Source organism: Falco biarmicus, chromosome 4 (assembly GCF_023638135.1).
Source record: "Falco biarmicus isolate bFalBia1 chromosome 4, bFalBia1.pri, whole genome shotgun sequence".
NCBI classification, from domain to species: Eukaryota; Metazoa; Chordata; class Aves; order Falconiformes; family Falconidae; genus Falco; species Falco biarmicus.
The window spans coordinates 101,821,205-101,843,403 of record NC_079291.1 but is presented as its reverse complement, the minus strand read 5'-3'; the positions used below and the strand labels follow the sequence as shown (position 1 = coordinate 101,843,403).

The 22,199-nt window shown below is 38.1% G+C and overlaps 1 protein-coding gene across 3 annotated transcripts in view; it reads right to left on the bottom strand.

Annotated features, from left to right (window-relative positions):
* Positions 1-22,199, bottom strand: part of EEFSEC (eukaryotic elongation factor, selenocysteine-tRNA specific) — a 128,766-nt gene that overhangs the window by 49,778 nt on the left and 56,789 nt on the right. For all 3 annotated transcript variants that reach the window (XM_056336808.1, XM_056336806.1, XM_056336807.1), the window contains exon 5: positions 5,989-6,627. In XM_056336808.1, coding sequence (XP_056192783.1) covers positions 5,989-6,627 — 639 coding nt within the window. The remainder of the gene's footprint in view (positions 1-5,988; positions 6,628-22,199) is intronic.

The following is a 22,199-nucleotide window of genomic DNA, read 5'->3' as shown; positions in this document are numbered from 1 at the left end:
TTTTACTCATAAAAAGCCATAAGGAATTAAGACAAAATATGGCTGATAACTGCTAAAAAAATTTGCCATTTTCACAACCACTGCTTTTCAAAATGCCTAGCTCTCTAAAGGATAGTCTGGGTCATCAACAAGTTTAAATACAGTTTTCTCAAACTTCCTGCAGTTGCTTACTAGTCCTGATCTCCACCTTCTTATCTTGTATCTCACCCTTCTTCTGAAAGACCAGAAAGCAGTGGTGACAAAGACCTGCCATTTGACTCAGATTACATACTTGCTCTGACACAACTCTTGTTATCCCTACCGTAAGAAGAGAAAAAACCCAACACTTTCAAAAGATGCTGAAAGATAAGCTTTTTCTCCTGCTTTCACATCTTCCTTCTACAACAATACTTTTCTCCTTGGGGACACTTAGATCACACCAATATTCAAACAATTAGTAACATGTTTTATTAAGCAGTAAGTGATTCTTCCATCCTCCAGAAACTAAGCATGCTAGCTACATGATAGCCTCAGTCCCCATGGGAACAAGTTCAATAAGAAAACTCACTATCCAGCAACCCACAAAACTTGGAAACAGAGCGACTATATATAAAACTAGGACATCCCATGGCTGTGACACATGAAAGGAAACTGCTGAAGAAACAAGTGCAACGTGATTACCATCAAGTAAGTAGAGCCTAAGAGCAAGGCAAAAAATGAGAAAAAGACATAAAAAACTGAAATACATAGAGAGAATTAATTCTTAATGTCAGAAGAACACAGCAAAAGCATCTTTAGGAAGGACAAGCCCATTCTCATAGGAAAAACACCCTGCTATGCTTAAAATGGGAAACAATTGCAGCTGAAACATGCATATATTTTTCACCACACAAGTTTGAAAGTGCAGAAGGTGCAGCCTGTGCTATTCAGGCAAGGCAGAGAGTTTTCCTTCTCCTTTTGTTTCTGCCATAGAGCTACTGATTTACGAGCATCCTTGACAATAAGACCCTGTGGCAACCATCCTAAGATAAATCCTGCTTGTGCAAACACTTTCAAAACAGGCAGAATATCTGAGTCATGCAGGAAAACATGATGCACTCCTACAGTTCACCTTTCAGTTGAAACTCTGCACTCAACCTGTATGTCCATGGAACCCAAAGAGCAAATAACGTGACAAATATAACGGATTTATCCCAGGAACTGAGTAACCGCTTCATGAGTCAGACTAGAATTAACGTGCAATGCTGTGCCGAGGTAAAACTCCAAGGAAGGTATTTCAGAGGTGGTGTTTGGATTAATCAAGTCTTTTTGCGCACAGAACTGTGAAGAGCTGACTGGTGAGCAGCCTGTCTCCAGAAACACAAGACCAAGGACAACAGTTGCTGTTTATCTTCGTAATTTGCTCATCTCTAACTCCAGGGACTGCTGACCAGCTACAGTTCAGCATGCACACCCCACCGCATGCCCACTCAGAGGGACAACCTTGCTTCACAGCATCTCATTTGCCCTTTTTTCACGGAGATTCCCACATCGCACTCCTTAAAGCAACACTGGTGTTCACAATAGCACTCTCAGCCATGCTTTTACCCTTTTATCAGTACAAGCCACTTGTTGCCAGCCTAAGCCCTTTTTCCTATCAACAGTACATTTGTCAGGCAGCCAAGGTTTTGCAAAAATGAAGTGTCCAGAAGGCAACAGTCTCTGCCTCAACATAACCATGCCAGAAGGATGCTAACTTCCTTCCAATGAACTTGTCCCTTCTCTCAAGTCCTCTCTGCAAGAGAAAACTGGACTAGTATTTCACGTAATTTAAAAATCATCAAGTTAAGCAAATACAAACCTTTGTCAGTGCCCGCTTAGTTCCGAGAGAACGGCAGAGTTGTTTTCCTTAAAACTAACTGCTAAAGACTTACTCTACCCCCCAAAAAACTGGTCTAAAGCTAAAGAAAAGCATTCACACACCTCTACAACAGTTAAAAACATCAGATAAAAATCGTTAACTGCAGTTTGAGTCGTGCAACTTTTTCATATGCAAGATGCAATCCCAGCCTGGTTAGAAGCAATGTTTCCTGCACTATGCAGCTCTCAGAAAACACAAACTTAACCAAAAAGGCAGATAATAAATGTTTTAAGGCCAAATTTTACAGATACTGCAGTAACACAGATCTAAAAAAAGCAATTAAAAGAAAAATCAGCAGATAAATAAGCAAGCTGGGGGGGAAGGGGGGGGGGGAGCTCAAGGATATGCTGCAGACAGGTAAATTCAAAAATTCCGGTGAAGAACAGTAGTCAGGCTTTGAGTCTTTCTCTCCCAGTGCTCCGTTCAGTTTTAACATGAAAGAGGTAAGATGTCAAAAGGAAACAGCAAGCAGTACAAAAAGAAGTGCAAGGGTACTCGAATTTTTATAGAACATTTACCATCATTTGAGCAGATAAGAAAAACCAGGAAGCTTAGGTGTGCGTTTTCACTAAAATGTACTAATTCAAGACTGTTTTCAAGCTTAAATCCAATTGTTTACCTTTTTAAAATACAGTGTTTACCCAGTTCATGAATTTCATTTCTATGTGAAACAGCAAAAATGTCACATTTGCTCTTAAAAAGCCAAAAAAGTCTTTGAGAACAACTGTACTACTTTTATTAAAAAAATAAACCTTAAAATCCAGGAGGGTGCCATGCACAAGGGGCACAAAAGTACTGTGATGCTGAAACTTAATGAATTTACAATTCTTACTATTCCATCAGAGCTCTGAAATTAATCAGAATAGGAACAAAAAGCCAAACCATAAATGCCTGATTTCTCTGGGGTAAACTAGTAGTTAAACTGCAGGGAATTTATTTTAATTCTAGCAGCAAGCAGGGGGGCTTGGGAGAGCCCACATCAGATTAGCAGCAACGATTTACAAACGGGCACTACTGAATTCCACTACGACTCAGTTATGGAAGCATGTTTCCACCCTGTGCTGAACCCGGCAAGGCGAATGTTATGTGCCCCTGCCTCCCTCTCTCCCAGCTTTTCAGGAAGCTATGAAGCCAATTTTCCCCAGCAGTATTCTTTGGAGGAAAAGTTCACTTCTCATGAAGGTAACGTGTATTTTTTAATTATTATTTTTTACGCCTCCCCAGGGAAGGTGAGGAGGGGAGAGCTTCCTTGCTCAACAGAGAAAGAAACTTTCCTGTATCGGTGCCAAGAATAGACACCCTAAATTCAGCGATCCTAATCTCCAGCCATCTATCAGCAGCAGGGTGGGACCAGCCGATTCGGATTTTCTATTAGCTAGCGACTTTGTGTACTAAAATAAGTCACTGTACCACCCAATTGTTCCCACTGCTCTCGTCTCTGCAAAAGCACAGACTTACCAGTAGCTACCTCAACGAGTGCTCTAAGTACTTCTCCAGCCGGCCCTTTATAACTGGCACAACCCTCTTCCCACCAACTCTCCCAAGTCCCTGAACGCCCCTGTGACTTTATACCACAAGTGTTTCTTAGGACGTTTGCTCCACAAGCCTTCTGGCACACACCAGGGAAAATGCTAACCCCGAGTATCTACCGTACCACAGGCGGCAAAATCAGAGAGCAAACCTAATCCGCAGCCTCACTATTCAATGGCAACGGTTCATTTACAGGGCCAATTAGTGTTTGTACAAACAGTGATCAAGGCCCATATATAGGGCACACTATGTGACAGACAAAGACAGATCAAAAATACCTTCCACACCCCCCCTACACCCACCAGCTCTATACTTTAAAAGGCACAGGAAGCCATCAAAACAGCTCACTAATATATCAGCCTAATAAATTACTCTGTTGGTCAAATACTAAATAACCTACATTCATTGGGTTATTTTCTGGACCAGAAAATAAAATATGTGTAATTCGATTAATGTTATTCCATTATGTATGCAGTAAAATTAATAGCAGAATACATAAACTGGCAAAGGATTTGCAAATAACACTAAATAAAAACAACTAAAAATGCAAACCCGAGACTAATGGCAAGCTCTGTTAGCCAAGTCAGGCAGCTCACACAGTAGGTACTCTGCAAGTTTTCAACTCCCATAGACTACTGCCATGTATTGGAAGCAAAAATAAAGAAAGAATCTGAGACTGGTTTATTTTAGTTAAACAAAACACAAGCAGCATCTGTCTGCATGGGCCACACAGACTTCTGTTCTCATTCCTATTCCTACAGCCACAGGGAAACAAAAGGGAGTCGGAAAGCCAGGTCTCACTGCCTATTAGAAACATGGGCCACGCACAAACAAGTAAACTTTTAGCAAAAGTAAAGGCAAACGTTCCATGAGTTCAGACGGCTCTAGAGCATCACAAGAATTGTTATCCAGACACACACATTTGGTCTAGAGCTTCTTTGCAGCTTACACAACAGAATACTTTGGACCCGTCGTTCAACATAACCATCAGCCAAAGAGGAAGGCAGCCGGCCATTTCAAACAAAGGAAACCACACACCTGCTACCAAAATTCTGAAGAGTGACTGCTGATTTTGGGTGTTCCATATAACCCATATTAATGGAAACAAAGCTTCTGGAAAGCTACAGATACCCTCCTTTTTCCTACCTACCTACCTTCCTAGTGACAAAATCAGCATCCAAAAACCCAATACAACACTACAGGTCTGCAGTTCCTTTAAAAAGAATAGCCTCCAAAGTCAGCAGGGGAAATTCAAAAGAGAAACTTTTTTTTTCCCCCCCCAAAGCTAGAACAGCAATATAGAAACTTCAGAGAAAAGAAGGAAATACCAATTGCCTGCTTGATCAATTAAGGTAGCGAGGTACTTAGAAAAGATCCTCACTAATTGAAAATCATGGCCTGACAGGGATCTTTGTTTATTTTTTTTCTATTAAATTAGTAAAGCAAGCAAACAAAAAAGTATTCAAGAAGTCTACATTATAAATTGCAAACATGATAAGGTATGCTAAGTGTTTACTTGTCTATAGTAAAGTACAGAGAGATGTTATGCAGAACTCAACACAGCTTTATAGAATTTTGAAAAGAACAGCAAATGCTAAATATTTTGTTAAAACAATCAGGTTTTGGATTAGGAAAATAAAAATTAATAGTCATCTACCCAAAAGTTAATAAAATACCTACCACACTAATACATCAAGTAAGCATTTGCTAAAGTTTTACATAAACACTGTTTATTTAGGGGTAAGCAATGTAATTTAATGTAATTTATTTGGCTCTTCCCAGATGCTATAAAAGCTTGATCATAATTAGGACAGCAATGTAATAATACCAACCACTATAGACAGTGTTTCTATCCACAATGAAGGGACAGTAAATAGTCCCAATTAATTTTTCCTGTAGATGCTAACTCTTCCAAGAAGGCTTTTCTGCCACAATGAGGTGGGTCAAGTATATACACTACAGCAGATTAACACCTGTGCAACACACAGCGTGCATTCATCAACACTCCAGTCCTCCATGTCACAAGCTGGATCCCCAACATGTTATCGCATCTTTTTGCCTACTAAATTAAATGTTACTAACCAAGGTTCTTATTTAACAAAATGTGAAAATGCATACAAGAATTAATGGCATTTTGGTATTATTTAATCTAATGCTACTTTCTATTTGGTTTACACTGTCTATACATCTTGAATAGACTGCAGAATAACTGTGTAAAATATGTCAATGGTAAGCTGGAAGTTTTGTCAACTGTGAAGCAAAGTGATGAGCCACTTAGGAAAGTACACAAGCAAAGCAAGTTTGCAGGAAGAACAGTGTGGCCAGGCAGCAAAAGAATCAGTGAAAAAGCAGCATCAAATTACTCAACACTTCATTGAACTGAACAAACTAGTCACTTAAGCAGCAATTTCTGACCGCCTGCAAGCGGGCAAAATGTAATACACTAGGTATACAAACATTTAAAAAAGCACATAAAGACTCTGGAACGTAACAGTGAACATTCTGTAGCCCACCAATATATGTACTTACACAAGGGCAAGTACTTCCCCTTCCCACGTACAGCATTAGAGTCAGCTTACCCTTTCCACTTGTCCTTCTTTGTGCTTCAGTTTGTACACTTTCAGCTTCGGAAGGAAAGTCTCCATGTAGTTCTTGTCTTCCATGCCTTGGAGCAGCACCCCATGGAATGCCAGCCTGCAGGTATTTGCATGAATATCTGTATCCAGCTTGGAGCCGATCACAAGGCACAGTTTAGGACAAGTGACTGGTTTTTCAAACTCCAGTAAAGCCCACTGTTGTCTTGGGAGCTGAACTTCTGACTGATCGTTTTCTTTGTTTTCCTCTGAAGAATTTGAGTCCTTGGACAAATATTCCTCTTGATAAAGATAATCCTTTTCAAAATCAAAAACTTTTTCTTGAATTTCTTTGTTGAAGTCAGCAGGAGCTGGACTGAAAAACATCACTCTTCCCATAACAGTTTCATGACCAACTGTGATATGGAACTTGGCCTTGGTTTGAAGAGCTCCTCGAAAATACTGGATTTTCTTCAGGGAAATTATTGCAGCATGGATAGTGTGAAGTGATTCTGGCGTGCAAATTAGGCCTCGTTCTAGCAGTTTGGGATCAAACTGTGTCACACAGATACCTACTCTGTCACCCTGCATAGCATAAGTCACAGGAGTATGGAACATCTGCATGGACTTGACTTTCTTTGTCACCTATTGATGAAAAAGAAGAAAAGCAGCAATTAGTTGCACATGAGTGCACCACAAGCACAAAGCCACATATCCCAGCCTGCTTTCTTGTAAGATGACTGACCTTCTAGCAGAGTCCACAATTCAAAAGAAGAAAGCGAACAGCCTGATAACATACCCCATCATTTAAAATTACCACAGGTTTGAGCCTCTTCACTTACTCTACTTCTGTTTATGAGACTGCAAGATTGTCATGGTCACAATTATGTTGATATTTGCATCATCTGTGCTGCAATACTTACATTCCATTTGAAAATCAACCCCATTATACCCGCACCCATGGAATAGCTTACTCCCCCTAAGCACCTGCACCACCAAAAGCATAGCACTACAATACCAATCCATGCACCTGTGTGACTGTTTTCCCACCTCTTCTATGAAAATAATCTAATACACTTTAACTTGGCTGAATTCAACCATAGAATTTTTAGAACAAAAAAAAAATATCTTTCCTTATAACGTATTTGTACAACACCAAGCGCAACAAAATCTTTTAAACTATCATTGCAAAATCATTAGCAATACAAAAATCTACCATCTCCTAGTCTGACGTTCATAGATTAAAATAAAGTCCTCAAAGCTTTCTTGCAAAGATTTGAATGTTCATAGATATGTCTGGTATTACAGTCACTGAAACGTGGGGTTCCACCTGTTGGGATTATCAGAGGAAAAGTGCAACACTGGCCACCACTTAAGATTTATTTAGCTCTTCCCAGATGCTATAAAAGCTTGACCTTAATGAGCTTGCTGTTCCATTACTTATTTCAAGGAGTTCTCAAGAAGAGAGGAATGAAATTAGCTTTTAAAGATCAAGTCTAGGTTTAGCTTGATCAGACTAAACCAGTTTTATGAGGCTTCATTTTAGCTTTTCTTTCAGTTCTGCAAACCATCCTTTAATAAATATTCCCCATCCACCCCCAGTTTCACATAACCAAGTGTTTTGTCTGATAAGTTTATGTTGCCACCTGTTGCATTCATACTAATGCTGATGTTTGGCTAGGTAACCATCCTGCTTGAAGTCCCCACATTAGATAGCTTTTAATACTGTAATAATATTTGTAGCAATAAAAAAATATTTATCTCCTAAATAAATATTAAGTACTTGGACAAGAGTCCTTAACATAACATTTTTGAAGGGCTGAAACCTCAAAATTCAGATCCAAGAAGTGAACGCTGCACAGGAATGCTCTGTCCCAGAGATCATTTATGTTTTTATCAATATACAATAGATTATACTGTGAATGCGTACAGAACAACATTGCTAGAATAGATCCGGACTCTCAGTATAATTTCTTCTTCTCTCTCCCTTTTCTTAGTACCAGTTCTGCAGCTATTATAAAGGTTCATGTCAAATGCTACTGTACGATTCTCAGCATTCAAGCCATTACTATCTGTCTTATGCAGCTGGAACTGTTCTCAAATCTATCTCCAACCACTGCACATCCCTTAGTAGCCCATCTTCTAATCCTGGCCAACCCCATTTATCTTCTAACTCCTGAAAGAAACCAAAATACACAAGCACTGATGAAGAGAATCCCAAATCAAAGGATTGGATTCAGCAGATCTGGGCTTTATCCTCAGTACGTGACATGTCTTAGAGAACATCATTTAGGTTAGACTACTCTAAACAGTCTAGAGAAGTTTAACTTAGTAATTTTAATCACAGAGTCATTTACTCACAGGATGATACTGAAAATGTTAGCTTTTTGTCCTGCATCTTGGATGCAATGCTTAAGTGGAAACAAAACTATGTTTTTCACCTTTTCTACAAAGCCTGGTGCCCTATGTGAAAGGCATAAATAGTACTTAGCTTCAGACGAATCTTTGTACGCCTATTCCCAACACCACCAAACTAAACCATACTAAGAGAAGACTGTAGAGAAAAAAAAAAGGAAGAAAAATTCAGAGAGGAACAAATTGCTCAAACTTTGATCAAAATAGAGTAGATGAAAAGTCTAGTGGCTGACCTAAAATCTTCAGTAACTGGAATATAAAGAGCTCTCCAAGTAAGTCAGCAAAAAATGGTCACAGGCAATATACAGAAAGCTGACTAAAAGAAAAGGGAAAAAAATCTAGCAGCTGCACAGCTCCTGGAAAACAACAAATATCCTGTATCCCTTCTTGAAATCATAACAATAGCGGTAAGCTTCACCACTACAAATTTGTTTAGGTTCCCTGGATCTCTGGCTGCTAACCAAAACCAAAAGAAATGCCCTTTTTCAGATGATAGTGAGTTATAATTGCAACATTGTTCAAACTGAATGCCACATCAACGCCTGTGGATTCTTGGGAGAATCCACAGAATATTATGAGAATGGAGATGAAGAGGTGTGCTCACGTAAGAGAAACCCCCCTCACTAAAAAGCCTGGACCAAAACAGTTTGGTATGATCTTAACTAATGCCAGAACAGACTTAAAAGGCCATTCTAAATATTCACTAGAATTGCAGTTTCAAGCACTTGTATACTTAAACATATGTTCATTATTCCTTTAGCCAAACCTCCTAGACAGCACTACCTGCCTAGATGAACTGGAGATAAACAATTTAGCATTTACCTCTACCTCTCTATTCACTTCTGACGTTGTACTTTGAAACCTAGAAGTACGGGGGCTTGAATCAAACCCTGCTTTCACTCACTACGACCGACCCCCTCCCTCTCCAGTTTCAATCACTGCGATAGCTGCAACACTGGTGATACAAGTCATGTTTAAGGACTTAAAAAAGTTTTTCTAAACATTTGTGTTTCAAAGAAATAAATAAGCACTACAAGACTGAAATTGCCATAAACACTAGCCCACACCATTTTGAAAGACACTGTGATCTCATATGTGATCATAATGGCAGTAGATCTTTCATCTTCTACAACCATGGACAGGGTGAATAAACTGCCAAGAATTGAGAAATCTTCCAGCACCGCCACTCCTCAACACAAAATGGAACTGGAAGATGCACAAGAGACCTATGCAGTTTTTCTACCTTAAGCAGAGCCACGATACAAAGATATTTTTTTTCTTTATGTTATTATTAATATTCCTGTTTATAATGTTACCTTTTTAGAAACTACCCACCTAAACAGTTCAGTGAAATCATTACAGAAAACATTTGCCAGTCCTAAACCAGTCTACATATATTAATCTGAAATATTTTTTGCAGAATTCAGATAACATTAAAGAACAAAAATTTTGTTTGAAAAAACCTGTTCTTGAGTGCATATACTCAGAATGCATCTTAGCTTTTAATGAGGCATCTACGAAGCATTCCTTGAAAATGCTATGGGTACTCTCCCCTCTTAAATTATGCCTGATGTATCTGACATGCATCCCACAAGTAACTATCAGAAGGAGAATTAACAAATACTTTTAAAATATTCACTCACATGATTAAACTTTTTCAATGATATTTGCAGTTCTCAAACGTGCCCAGACAGAGCTTGTATGGGACTACTAGCTGTGTTCTTCACATTTCTCAATGTTAAACTACACTAAAAAGAGAATACAATTGTAAAGCGTCATTTTCCATGACAAAAAGCTTGCCCTAATTCCTACATGTAGGGGAAACTCTAGAGTATCAATACAGGAGTATTTTCCAGTGTTGCAGGAGGCTTTAACAGGATGGCTCCCATTAATATATTTACTGACCATCCTCACAGTTTCCAATGCAAGTTAAGAAAAGTTTTGGGTCCCGATATTCCCTTTAAGACAACAATATCCTTATTAGGAAAACCACTGAAAATTTGCAGAATCATGTAAAGTAAAGCTTTTTCCCCTCAACCAAAGCAGATTATCTGTGCTGCCCCAACTCTCTCACAGGAGGCAAGCCCCCACCACCCTGGCTGTGCTCACCCAGAGCTTTAAGAATCACCTGATTTCTTTGTAGATGGGACTAGCTTCCAGACAGGTCTGCTTGTCCTCAGGCATATGAAGGGAAAGATAGTGGATTTCTCAACCTACTAAAAATCAGCACTTCATGCTGACCCATACGGTACCTTGTAAATAACTTAATCAGCCCATCTGTATTTATTCTAGATGTAAACAGTTTCTGCCCTTACATTCATGGTATCTGTTCTTGTACCTAAATTTCCCATAGACATATCAGAAGAAAAATAAATGGGCATAACATTCAAGCCCATTCTTTTTTTTCCCCTACATTCTCAGTACCAGATCAACTGTAAAGGGAGTATGCAGCACAGATTCTTAACTGACCATAAACACTGTTCCAAAAGTGTAGCATGTGTAGGAATTAGCGTCTGACCAGAATAATGCTAGACTGTGCTTAGGTGACTGGAGGCGCGGGGTGTGGATTAGATCACACAAGAACTGAGTTGGAATTGCATCTCCTTCGAAAGGTCAGCCGTGGAACCAGCAGAGAAGTGAATCAGTGAGCTGATCTGCACCCACTGGATCAAATAACAAGAGCCAGAGAAGCTTTAAATCACCAACTTCCTGTTTTCCGACCAGACCATGAACATCAGTACAGTATTTCATTCCATTTCACTTTGACCCCGACTGACAGAGACATTCATCCGTGGTTTTAAAATACTTCGAATGTAGGGTTTTTCTTCAAGAGGCTGAAGTACGTAACTAAAATTCATCTTTGTTTTGCCCGGCCTTTAAAATGCAAACACCTGGAAGCGCTGAAAAGGATGCAACCAGCCCTTAGTATTGGTTTTGTTTCTCTTACTGAGCCCCACAAGTTACAGCACAGTTCTAAACTTTTGCATATTTTCTTTAGCTTTACAGCAATAGAAGTTTCAAGTAGGGAGTGGGGGCTGGATCACTCTGCACCACCTACCAACAGAACGACGTGAAACACTTCAGAACATTCTGTCCTGGGCAATAGGAATTTGTAACCGAGACCAGCTATGACCAATACCTTTGACATTTCTTTCCATTTATTTCAAGTATCCAATTTTTGTCCTCAAAATGCTGACGGTAAAACAACTTCTATCTCATCCTGTCCACAAAAATAGTGCAAGGCCCATTTTAGCAGTCCACTAAACAGATATTTTACTCTTTCTTAGTGAATAAGGCACTCAGACACAGAAAGAAAGTGAACAATACTGAGTGTGACTTTAAAGAGACAGAATTTACTCCATGCAAACAATGTAGGTAAACAAGGAAAACTTGGATACTGTTATAAAAGTTGCTACAAACTTTGCTAAGAAATTCATTCATATTTTGTTTTTGAATAATGGCACAAGGGAATTGATTATATCTCACCATATAAATCAAGAGCCATGTGTTGAAATCTTACATCATTTGCAAAGGGATTTGCTTCACTCTAAATTTTATTTGTATAATCACATTAATGTTCCTAAAGCATTATGTAAAGGTCTATAAAAAGGGTGAGAAAGAATAAGTTTATGTGTTTAAATGCAGATTAAAAAAATGCAAAACAGAAATCAAAAGCACCCAAACAATTCAGCCCTTGAGATAAACAAATGTATTCAATATGAGAACCCATTTTTTGAAAACCAAAGGAAAAGCCCACTAAGATTTTCAAAGCAGTTTAGTACAGACTAATAGAAAACAGGATACAGAAAAAGTCCACTAATGACTTTCCCCCGATATGTCAGAGCTTCTTTTCCTTTATTTATCCAGCTTCCATTAAGTTATCAACCATATGCCATTGCTCATAGCTTCTTCAGATAAGAACCTAGCCATACTGCTGCCTCCCAGTACTGAGTGCATCTTCCTGATTTAGAAGATACAGCAACCATACTTCCCTGTAATACTGATGAGAAACTGCAAAGTTAAAATTAGTCTGATTAATCTATGAGAGAAAATACGGATTATAAATGCCGTATTTATAAAGAGTATTACATACGTATTTGAAAAAGATATCCCACTTGAAATGCAGACTCCAACCAGTTCAAAATAGAGATCACATCTCAAAGCCCAGCTGCTAACAGCTGCATCTTTAAACTTACATCCAAAAAGGAAGAGGAACCGATAAATGAAGAAAGCACAGTTTCAGCCCTGAGGTTTAGAAATACACCAAGAGCAAGCCCAACTGAATCAGCACCCAAACAAGAAAAATAATCCTCGAGAGGCATAAATTGACCATACATTGCAGCAAAGTGCCAAATACAAGAAACAGCACCTTAATATCATCCAGCAGAAGTGCCTCCTTATAGCTGAAGAGGAGCAGCAAACTACAGCCAAGCTGCACAACCAAAATGTGTCCCGTATCGGCTGCTTTTGAAAGTAAGGACTGCCTTCCTCTCTGTTGCTCTATTACAAATTCAAATAAATAAGACATCTCATCTTCTTGCTCCCGGTATCATTTCTTGGTGGTCAGATGATATCAAGCTACACTGTCAAAAAAATGCAGCCCACTTATCTGAAAGGGTACCACAAGTTTTAGTTTTCAGCCAACACTTGTCTAAGCATGTATACTGAAACTAGGCAAAGCTCTAATTCAGACATAAGACTGCTCTTACATGTAAGCAATCCTTACATAAATTCTCTTCTAAACACAAAGAACGCATAATTCTTTGCTTTATGAGGGATGACCATTCACAGGTAAAGCTGAGCCCTATAGATGAGTAAGCAGCAATGCATTTAGTGAAGGCAACCCAGCCCTGCTTGAAAGTGTCAAAAGGACACCTAGGCTGCGAAGGAACAAGAGAGCAATAACAAGCGTTCAGGAATCATGAGTCAGGGCCTCTGCCCTCCCCCATCCACATCCTCTGTGGAAATAATTGATTTGAAAAATTATTTTAAAAATTAAGATATGGAGTATTTTCTTAATCCTCTGCAGTACTTTTGCAGTTCATGTCATATCTCAGTGAATGCTGAGAAACATTCGCTCCAAACTTTCACCAGGATTTTAGAACAGCAAAAAATGGAGATAAACCAGGAGCAGTCAGTAGTACATGGTTGCACAGCTGTCACACCATGCAAACTTTTCCCCACTGCTCAGGTTGTTGAAAGCCGTCCTTTCTGAGGCAACACCACAGTGGCAGCTAGGACCAACTAGCAACAACCAGCTGAGCAGAAACCTCACAGTCAGAAAGAATTCCAAGTTTGCAGGTGCCGCCAAGATCATATGGCTTAGTAACAATTTTCTGAAAGATCCTGAATATTCCTAGAATCTATTATTTGTCCATGGCCTCACTTGTCTCCAGACAGGAAAGGAATACAGCATGTGGAGGAAAAACTATTTCACACAGAATAATTCTTTTAACTTTTTTTTTTTTTAAAAAAAAGTTAAGTTTATAAGGGTATTCACCATATGACCACTATGGTGCCTATGTAATGCCACACACATGCTATCGGATTTTATTTAAAATACTCCTCCTCCTGACCAAAATAATGCCACAGCCTGAAAAGCTTGCACTCCAACACTGGAATAACACAATACAAAAGAGGATACTAAAATCCCTTTAGCTTATTTCCTTTCACAGCATCGAAAATATGGTTATGCACCCAGTAAATAAACAAGCAGGTCAGTCATCTTACTCTCACACTGCTCTGCTTTAATGCCATAATTAACTACTTGTATGCTATGTTCATGCACACAATCACAAATCAAAAATTAGCAAGTGTTAAGATTAAGATTTTGCACCTTCTGTGCCAATACATTCTCATGTACCCTTTAAGTATGTAACCTCAGATTTTTTCCAACAGAACCTCATCCATTCCATGCACAGGCTGGACAAAGCTCACTGAATAAGAAAACTATCCTCTATTTATTTTCTTCTCATGCCTGAACCTCCCTGAAGTCCTTATTTACTGTAAACCATCAAATTCACACAGTATTGCATGTATGCCACCTTACTGGAGTTATTTATTTAGTAAACTTCAGTCATCTTGTCACTCTTGTGATAACATGGCATTATGCCTCATTGCAGATAGGAACATCAACTGTGTATTTGTCACAACCCAAATTCTCAAGAAAAACCCAACGTTTAGTATTTTAAGGCAATCAGGCTGGTCAAGCATGATTTGCTCTCACAGTATTTCCCCAGTAATTACATATTCTTAATATGCTCTTCGGGTTCCACCCCTTACATCTCCTCTACCTGTGATTCACAGGGGGAACACCAAGAGCACCAAGCCCTACTGCACCTTTATTTCCTCTCTGCATTGCCTCTTCCTGATTCGAGGACCATATCATCCCCTTTTAGGATCGCATCCCCTTTTAGTCTTCTGGCCGAAGGAGCGTGACAGCTGTACACATTGAACACTGGGGGCCGTGGGTAGGGAAGAGGTCCCCGCGCTCCAGGCTGTGTGGAAGGTAGCAGAAGCCAGACACCTACTAGATATACCTTCATCTCCAACTGACTAAAATCTTTCAGGCTTTTTGTAACCAAACAAGGAATCTTAAAGTTGTTGAGTAGCCTTAAATTAAGTGGTACTGCTTGTGACATCTATCGCTACAGATGACAAAATATGCATTTTTAAAAGCATAACATAATGCCAATGAGTTTAACCAGCAAGTATCTAGGCAAAGAATGTCAGACCCATAGTAAAACTATGGCAGAGTAAGCTTAACATTTACATAACAGCTAAAATTTCTGCAACTTATAAAAAATTATCTCAATAAAACATTTTTCAAAGCAAAAAAATCCAGGAAGAAATCAAAACCAATGCAAAATGAGAGGTTAAAGAAAGGCTGTCTGGAATTTTCTTCTTCCGACAGAATGAACCGAATTCTTTTTTTTCCAAATAGATTTAGGTTTAGAACAATAATAATACTTTTATCTGAAGACTTCAAAGTCACATGCAAAAGAATGTATCACAGTAAACACAGGGTTGAAGGTTTTATAGAAAAACTTCTACTGGGATTTTTTCCTTCTTCTTTAAAGGAAATTTGTTTACTACCAGTCTTTGAAAAGCATAAAAGGGAGGAAACTATAGGATAAAGAAGTAAAACTTTTACGTGTAAGGAACATTTGGAGCTTTGTGAGAAGACTGGTTTTGGTAGAATGTGCGACATGTAGCCCAATGTGAGTAATATTATATCTCAAATAAAAATCAGCCCATGAATATACATAATCCAAAAGGTAATTCTCCCAATCTCTGAAATGTAATGGAGCTACTCTAGATCACTGAGGCATGAATATTTACCGTATTCAGGCTTTACTGCTCTCGATCTGGGTTCAATTTTGCAAATTAAAATGAAGGCTCTGTGGATAGAGAGATTAAAGAAGAGCATCCCAAAGCCTGCCTGTTTCCTTGGTGTGGTAGCAGCGATCTTGTTACCCTTCTGTTGGGTTATTTCTTTTTACTTAATGGAGTAGGTCAAAAGCAATTGAGAGTGGAAAGAGGAGGTCATTATTGGGTCACAACCTTGGAGTTAAAGGCTCACTAAGGAAAACAAACACAGAATGAACATAAAGCTGCATTTAAAAATAAAACCTGTAATGAAAAATAATATTTTCAGCTCTTTTCACTTTTATTTTGACAGGTCAAGGGGAAAATTAAGACTAAGTTCTTTCACTTGTTTCTTTCTCATGAACAAAATTCTCCTGTCCTGTCTCTAAAACAAGCTCGTTAATAGAAGCCATCATTTACACAAAATGAAACAAAGGTGATAAATAATTACTGACAGATCTGGTAGGCTTCATTAGTTGTGGCAAACGTTAACATTAATTGTGATGATTTGTACTTTTTCTAGGAAATGCTTAGAATATAAACACAAGAGCACTCCAGTGCAATGCAACAAACAAACACACACACAAGTATGCACATCAATACAAATCAAATGATATGGTACTACTCCTAGTGAATTCCTTGCAATAAGTACAGTCAAAACAAAGGCTACCTCTGCTATGAGAAGAAGAAAAAGGAATAAAGGAATTAATTACTATCAGACAAGTATTTTTCACATTTTTTTTTTAAGTTTACATAATAAAACCCAATTGGTACACAAAATCTTTATAGCTTTTCCTTGAGGTAGGATTTTTCTTTTTAGTGGCAAATTTTAATTTAAAGAGTTCAACTAGCAAGCAATTTCTAATACAGGTCAGTACAGTGATTAAGATCAGACAAGTAAATTTATATCCTCTGCATTGTATGATATTTTGAATATCTAAGCAGTTAAGTCTAAAGAATAAATGGATTTATCCCTACCGCCTTGGCAAATAATACTAAGCTATTAAAGGAACAAAGCAGTATGGTGCAAAGTTTGATATAGCAAAACCAAGTTCTAATGCACAGATATATGGTAAAAAAAAGTCAGGTTTATCAATAATGATTCTGATTAATCCATTCATATGCAGCTGGGGGAAGAAAGAGGGCAGAAGGGGAAAAAAAACAGAGGGGAAAAGTTGAGGAAAGAATGAAGAGGCTGCATCTTACAAAACTGGAAATAAAGCCAAATTGTAGTGATCACCAGCTAGCAAAAACCAGCATTTACCATATAGACGTGCCATGTGATATCTTATGAAGTAAGAAATTCACACTTTTTTGCCTCTGAGCTACACCCTGGTACCAAAGGGTTACTGTGTTCTAAAACCTTCAACAACAGCCTTACTAAACATTTAATATTTTTTCTTTCTGCTTTCTTAAAGGCCCCAGATGTGTTCTTGCAGATCAAAAGAGACCAACTTATAAAGTTAAACGAAATCAAGAGCTTTTGTTCCAAGGCATCGTTGCTGAACTAATTATTCCTGGATGTTGTTTAATGAAATAGCGGTGCCATATATTAAAACAGTTAACAGGATGAGTTGCATGAGTTATAGGAAAGGTCTGATCTGGGATTATAAATTTAAGGTTTTCTTCAAAGGAGATGAAACAAACTCCTCACGACTCCCCAGTCCTTTCTGTCACTGGAAAGCTGAAATAAAGGAACCAAAAAATGTATGAAAGCTGAAATATCATTCTACATTACCCTTCCCTGAATAATAGAGAACTAAAGATGGGGGAGTTAAATCTTCATTTCCCCATCTTGGAGAATCTCAGGAGTCTTTTTTTTTTTTTTTTTTTTAAGTTATCCTGCCTATTCCCTAAATGCTACAAGGCACAAGTTAAAACAAATATTGGTAAAGTCTTACGAGAAGCTTCATTTTAGATGTACATACACAAAAAAAGAAAGGGCTCCCGTCTTAAACAACGCCATGCAAATAGTTACCAGAGCAATCATTAAGCATTTTTATTAAGGGGGGCGGTGGGTGGGGGAAGGTAAGCAAAGAGCTATTCCAACATCACATTATTAGTAGAAATGGATCTCTTACATTATTCTGCAGCCCCCAGCCACACCATTTTTTTGGTTAAAATGCTTATTTAACTATTCATTTACCTTCCTGAGAGAAACAAAAGACTCTCAAGATCCCTGAGGACATCTCAGACTAGGAAGGTAACTTTTCAGAACCGATGGCTCTTATACATTCAGACAATAAACACTTCACTTCCCTACTGATAGTCCTTTCTGTGTTTGTATTTTACAGCCTGACACCGGCCAACCCAACACTTGACACCTAATTAACAGACCTAGGAGCTGGAGGTCCATATATTGATCACACTAAATGGGATTAGTGTGAAATAAAAAGTTCAAAGGGTCTTGACCAAATTTCACCACAGCCCAGCTGTGACAGCTGCTATGAATTTGTGTATCCAGTGCCCCACATTTTTATTAAGAGGGGTCTGGCGCACAAGAGTATGCAGTAGCCTATGAGATCACGAAGGTTCACCTAACAATGTCAGGCTCTGTAACTGTAGTGACTGACTGAAGAAAAAAAAAAATCCTCTTGCTTGTTTGCATAGGTCTTTTTGATTAACTCATGAAAAGGGTCCCTCACCTCTGATACAACAAGCATTTACAATAGATGTAGAGTTGTGACTTCTTTGCCTCTCAAGGATTTGTTAGCTTGCTATGAAAGAGCTGTCCAATTTGAAAAAAAACCCTAGGTTTGGTTATAAAAGAAATAATTCCCAATACACGCTGCAAGCATACCGAGTATATTCTGACAATGACAGCCAGGAGCTGCATTCAAACGACAGAACTCCAAACTATTATCTTCTAAACACACTTTCTATTTGCCTAAACCTATCATCTGTCATCAAGTGAATAAACATTTCTACATTTTACACACACGCACACCTTTTAGTGGCAGTTCTAGTGACACGATTTGTTCAACCTTCATCAAGATCAAAAGAAATTACAACTATCAACAATTCTGAGTTACATGCACAAATTAATTTATTTAAAACATGCTGCCTCATTTTCCAGTACCTAGTATCACAGACACCTGTAACAGAAACAAGGGAAACCTACTGCTACTCAGGGAAGGGAACAAGCCCATCACACACAGATGTGCAAGTACCACCGAGGCACAGTGAATGCTCAACAGGATTCTCTTGGCTAACATGATGTTTACCAAAATATTCAGGATAAAAAATGAACAAAATGCCATTTTGCTTTTGTTGGTGCTTTTATTTCTTAATTTCTTTAAGGATTCACTCTGTCAGAATATTTTTTTTAAAAGAATTGAGGAATATCCACTTCTGGGAGTTTATATATCAATGACAAGGAGATGGTCATCAGTCAGGAGGAAGAGATGGAAAAGAACTGTCAATTTATCAATAATTTTAATCAATTATGGGTCTTTTAAAAGGAAGCTAAATGTGGTCCATGAAGGGACCCTAAAAATAAGCTCACTGAGGTTGCAACATGCATGGGTAACAGACAAGACGGCAATAGAGCCATCATGCAAAAATACATGACAGCAGATCACCAATGACAGAAGCTTGGTAAAAGTAAGGAGGGTAACCTGAAGCCTATGGAAGAAGAGTGAGTTGTTAATGTTGGCACATAAAGGTATTTCACACAGCAATTTTTTAATACTTTATACAGTACTGTGGCACATCAAAACCAGCTTTTTGGTTTTTTTTTTTCTCTATATATGTATATCTCTTCTTCTGCTAGGTTTCTTTCCTTGCAGAATCTTCCACTTCCTATCCTTTGGGTCTGATCGCTGTTGCATGGCCAGTCACACCTGCTGAGATGACCTTCACTGAAATGGCCAGTGACATTTTCAAGTACCACAATTAGACCTAAAAGTTAACATACCAAGACTGGAAGATTTCATATGTCTCTGCTATGTCTGCAATCAGGACTGGAAAACTGCAACTGTCACTCCCTCAGTCTCAAAAACTAGAACTTTTCCATTTTAAATTAAAGTTGAAATTACATGTAATCCAAAGTGTGCAGGCCACAAAAAATTCTTTGAGATGGCTGAATCTAGTCCAAAAGGAAGCTTATCTAGCCTATCCACCAATGCTAATTTTTTTCCTTATTCACTACACTATTTAAGATTTTTTTTGTCAGTGTAGTATTAAAAATTCCATCAGATTTTTTAAAAGCATTTCATGACCAGGTTTCCTCATTTGGAGATTTCCCACTATAGTCACTAGCTCTCAGCCCCCATTCCCACAAAATATTGGGACATTATGTACTTCCTCAATAGTGCAAAACTGCATCACAACTTTTTCTCTTGCTGTTATGTGTGTTGTAGTTGTATGCACCTTCTCAATTTAAAATGATTACAAAATGCCCAAGGACATCACACACACACTATGGAGGTAGCCATCTGAAAAAAAGTACCAATTTTAAAAAGTCAGTTAGGTTTGCTCATTACCAAAATCTAGGAGAGAAACCTAGTAGCAGAAGAACATTTTAAGGGGAGACAAAGGCAGCAACTTGCAATTGAAAGTGTGCACCACTGTAACACCAGAAGTTACCACTGCTTTTTGTACAGTGTCTTTTCTAAGGAGACCCCACTGCATCAGCCACCACATCTACCAACTGTTCTTCATTAGTCAAAACATTCTTCCCTCAAAAACCAAAACAGCGTTTGCTCTCATCTTTAAGGGCAAGGCTGCACAGAGGATACAGTGCAAATCAATGCTGAACATGGACTGTACATCCAGAAGTCTCTTAAATATAAGAAAAAGCACTCAGAAAAAAAAGAGAATATAAAATCATAACATGGGACAAGATGCATTAATATTATTATCCAGTAAATATAAAAGTTACTCATCACAGTGAGACTGCAAGATTTGGTTACTTGCAATTTTAGGAAACTAGACTAAGATATAATTCGGGTTGCACCCTCCAGTCCTGTATTTTACAAGTTTTTGGCACAATTCAAAAGGCTTGAGAAGAAAATATTTTATTGGAATTGACTGGGTACCTTTATTTAGGGAGAAAAGTGTCTAACTAGAAGACCCTACAGTCCAGAGTGAATCCAAAACTAAGAAATGATCATATCATTGAAAAGAAAAACATCAATGTTAGAAACTCTTGCTACTACAGCCAATGTTGATTAGAGGAAATTAAGTCAGCAAGCTGGTACAACTGCATGAAGTTTTATCACTGTCTTTCAACAGGAGGAGTGGGGGAAAAAATAATTTAAACACAGATGAAGCCAAAGATAAACAGAAAAATAAGAAAAGCTTTTAACTTGGCCAGTAAGCCAAGTTTCCAGAGTCAATCTAAGTAGATAATTGCTCCTAACTAAAAAGACATAGCTTCAAGAATCAGTAAAACAAAAATGAGGAAAAAATATACATGCAATACTTAAGCACACATTTATATACCACTTACTCTATGTTCAACATATGCACATTTCATAATCCTTCAAAGATTAGATTTAGAGGAGAAAGAATTTTTAAAGTGAAGTTTAATACTTAGACAAAACAGCTGCCATTAGTCATCTGACATTTTCATTTTTCTGTCTTTACTAAAAGGCAAAACAATACTGTGCCACTGGAATAGTCTCTGTTCAGTCATCATCATCACTTCCTGCATCCCCTTTGGATCTCATCCTTTAACTATGACATTTTTTTCCTCCCTTTTCCTGCAAAAAGTAGGTACCACTTATTGCCTTTGGATTTTCTAGTTTATTAAAATGGGATAAATTGCACACTGTTTAGAAAACATTCCACCCCCTTATTTTTCTAAAGATATTATTTAAAATCCCCAAAGGATGTTAATATTAAACAAAAGCATAGGGTTAGCCTATTAGGCTATCAAGTCTGACATGTTATCCAAGGCAAAGGCTTATTTCAGTTGCTTCAGAAGAAAAACATGAAACCCCAGTACCTTACCAACTGTGCAATAATGAAAATGAGGTTGTAATGAATTCCAATCTAACCCTCAATAGTGGATTCCAATTACCGTGCTCGTAGGAGAAATAAAAATATTGACAAAATATAACACCATTTTTTCTGATAAAATGGTGAACAATGCTGCAAAAAACCTTCCACAGATTTAAATCTACAAAGAAAATCAAGTTCCCACTGAAATTTCTCTCTTTTTAGTCTTGTTAGGCTCCCCCGTACATCAAGGGGTGAGCTCTTACTCTGCCCAGGGGCAAGGGAATTAAAAAGGGATGCTAGTATGAGGTTTAGCAGCAAATAAATAGCTTTGCTGTTACAAATTTCAATAGAAACATTATTAAACTTAGTGGGCTTTGTGGTTTAGTACATATTCTGCACAACTAATTTTTCTACAAGCCTTTGGCTCCATCTGCTGACTTTTAATATTAAAAATAATTGATGAGACTGAAAACGTTCACGCTTTTGGA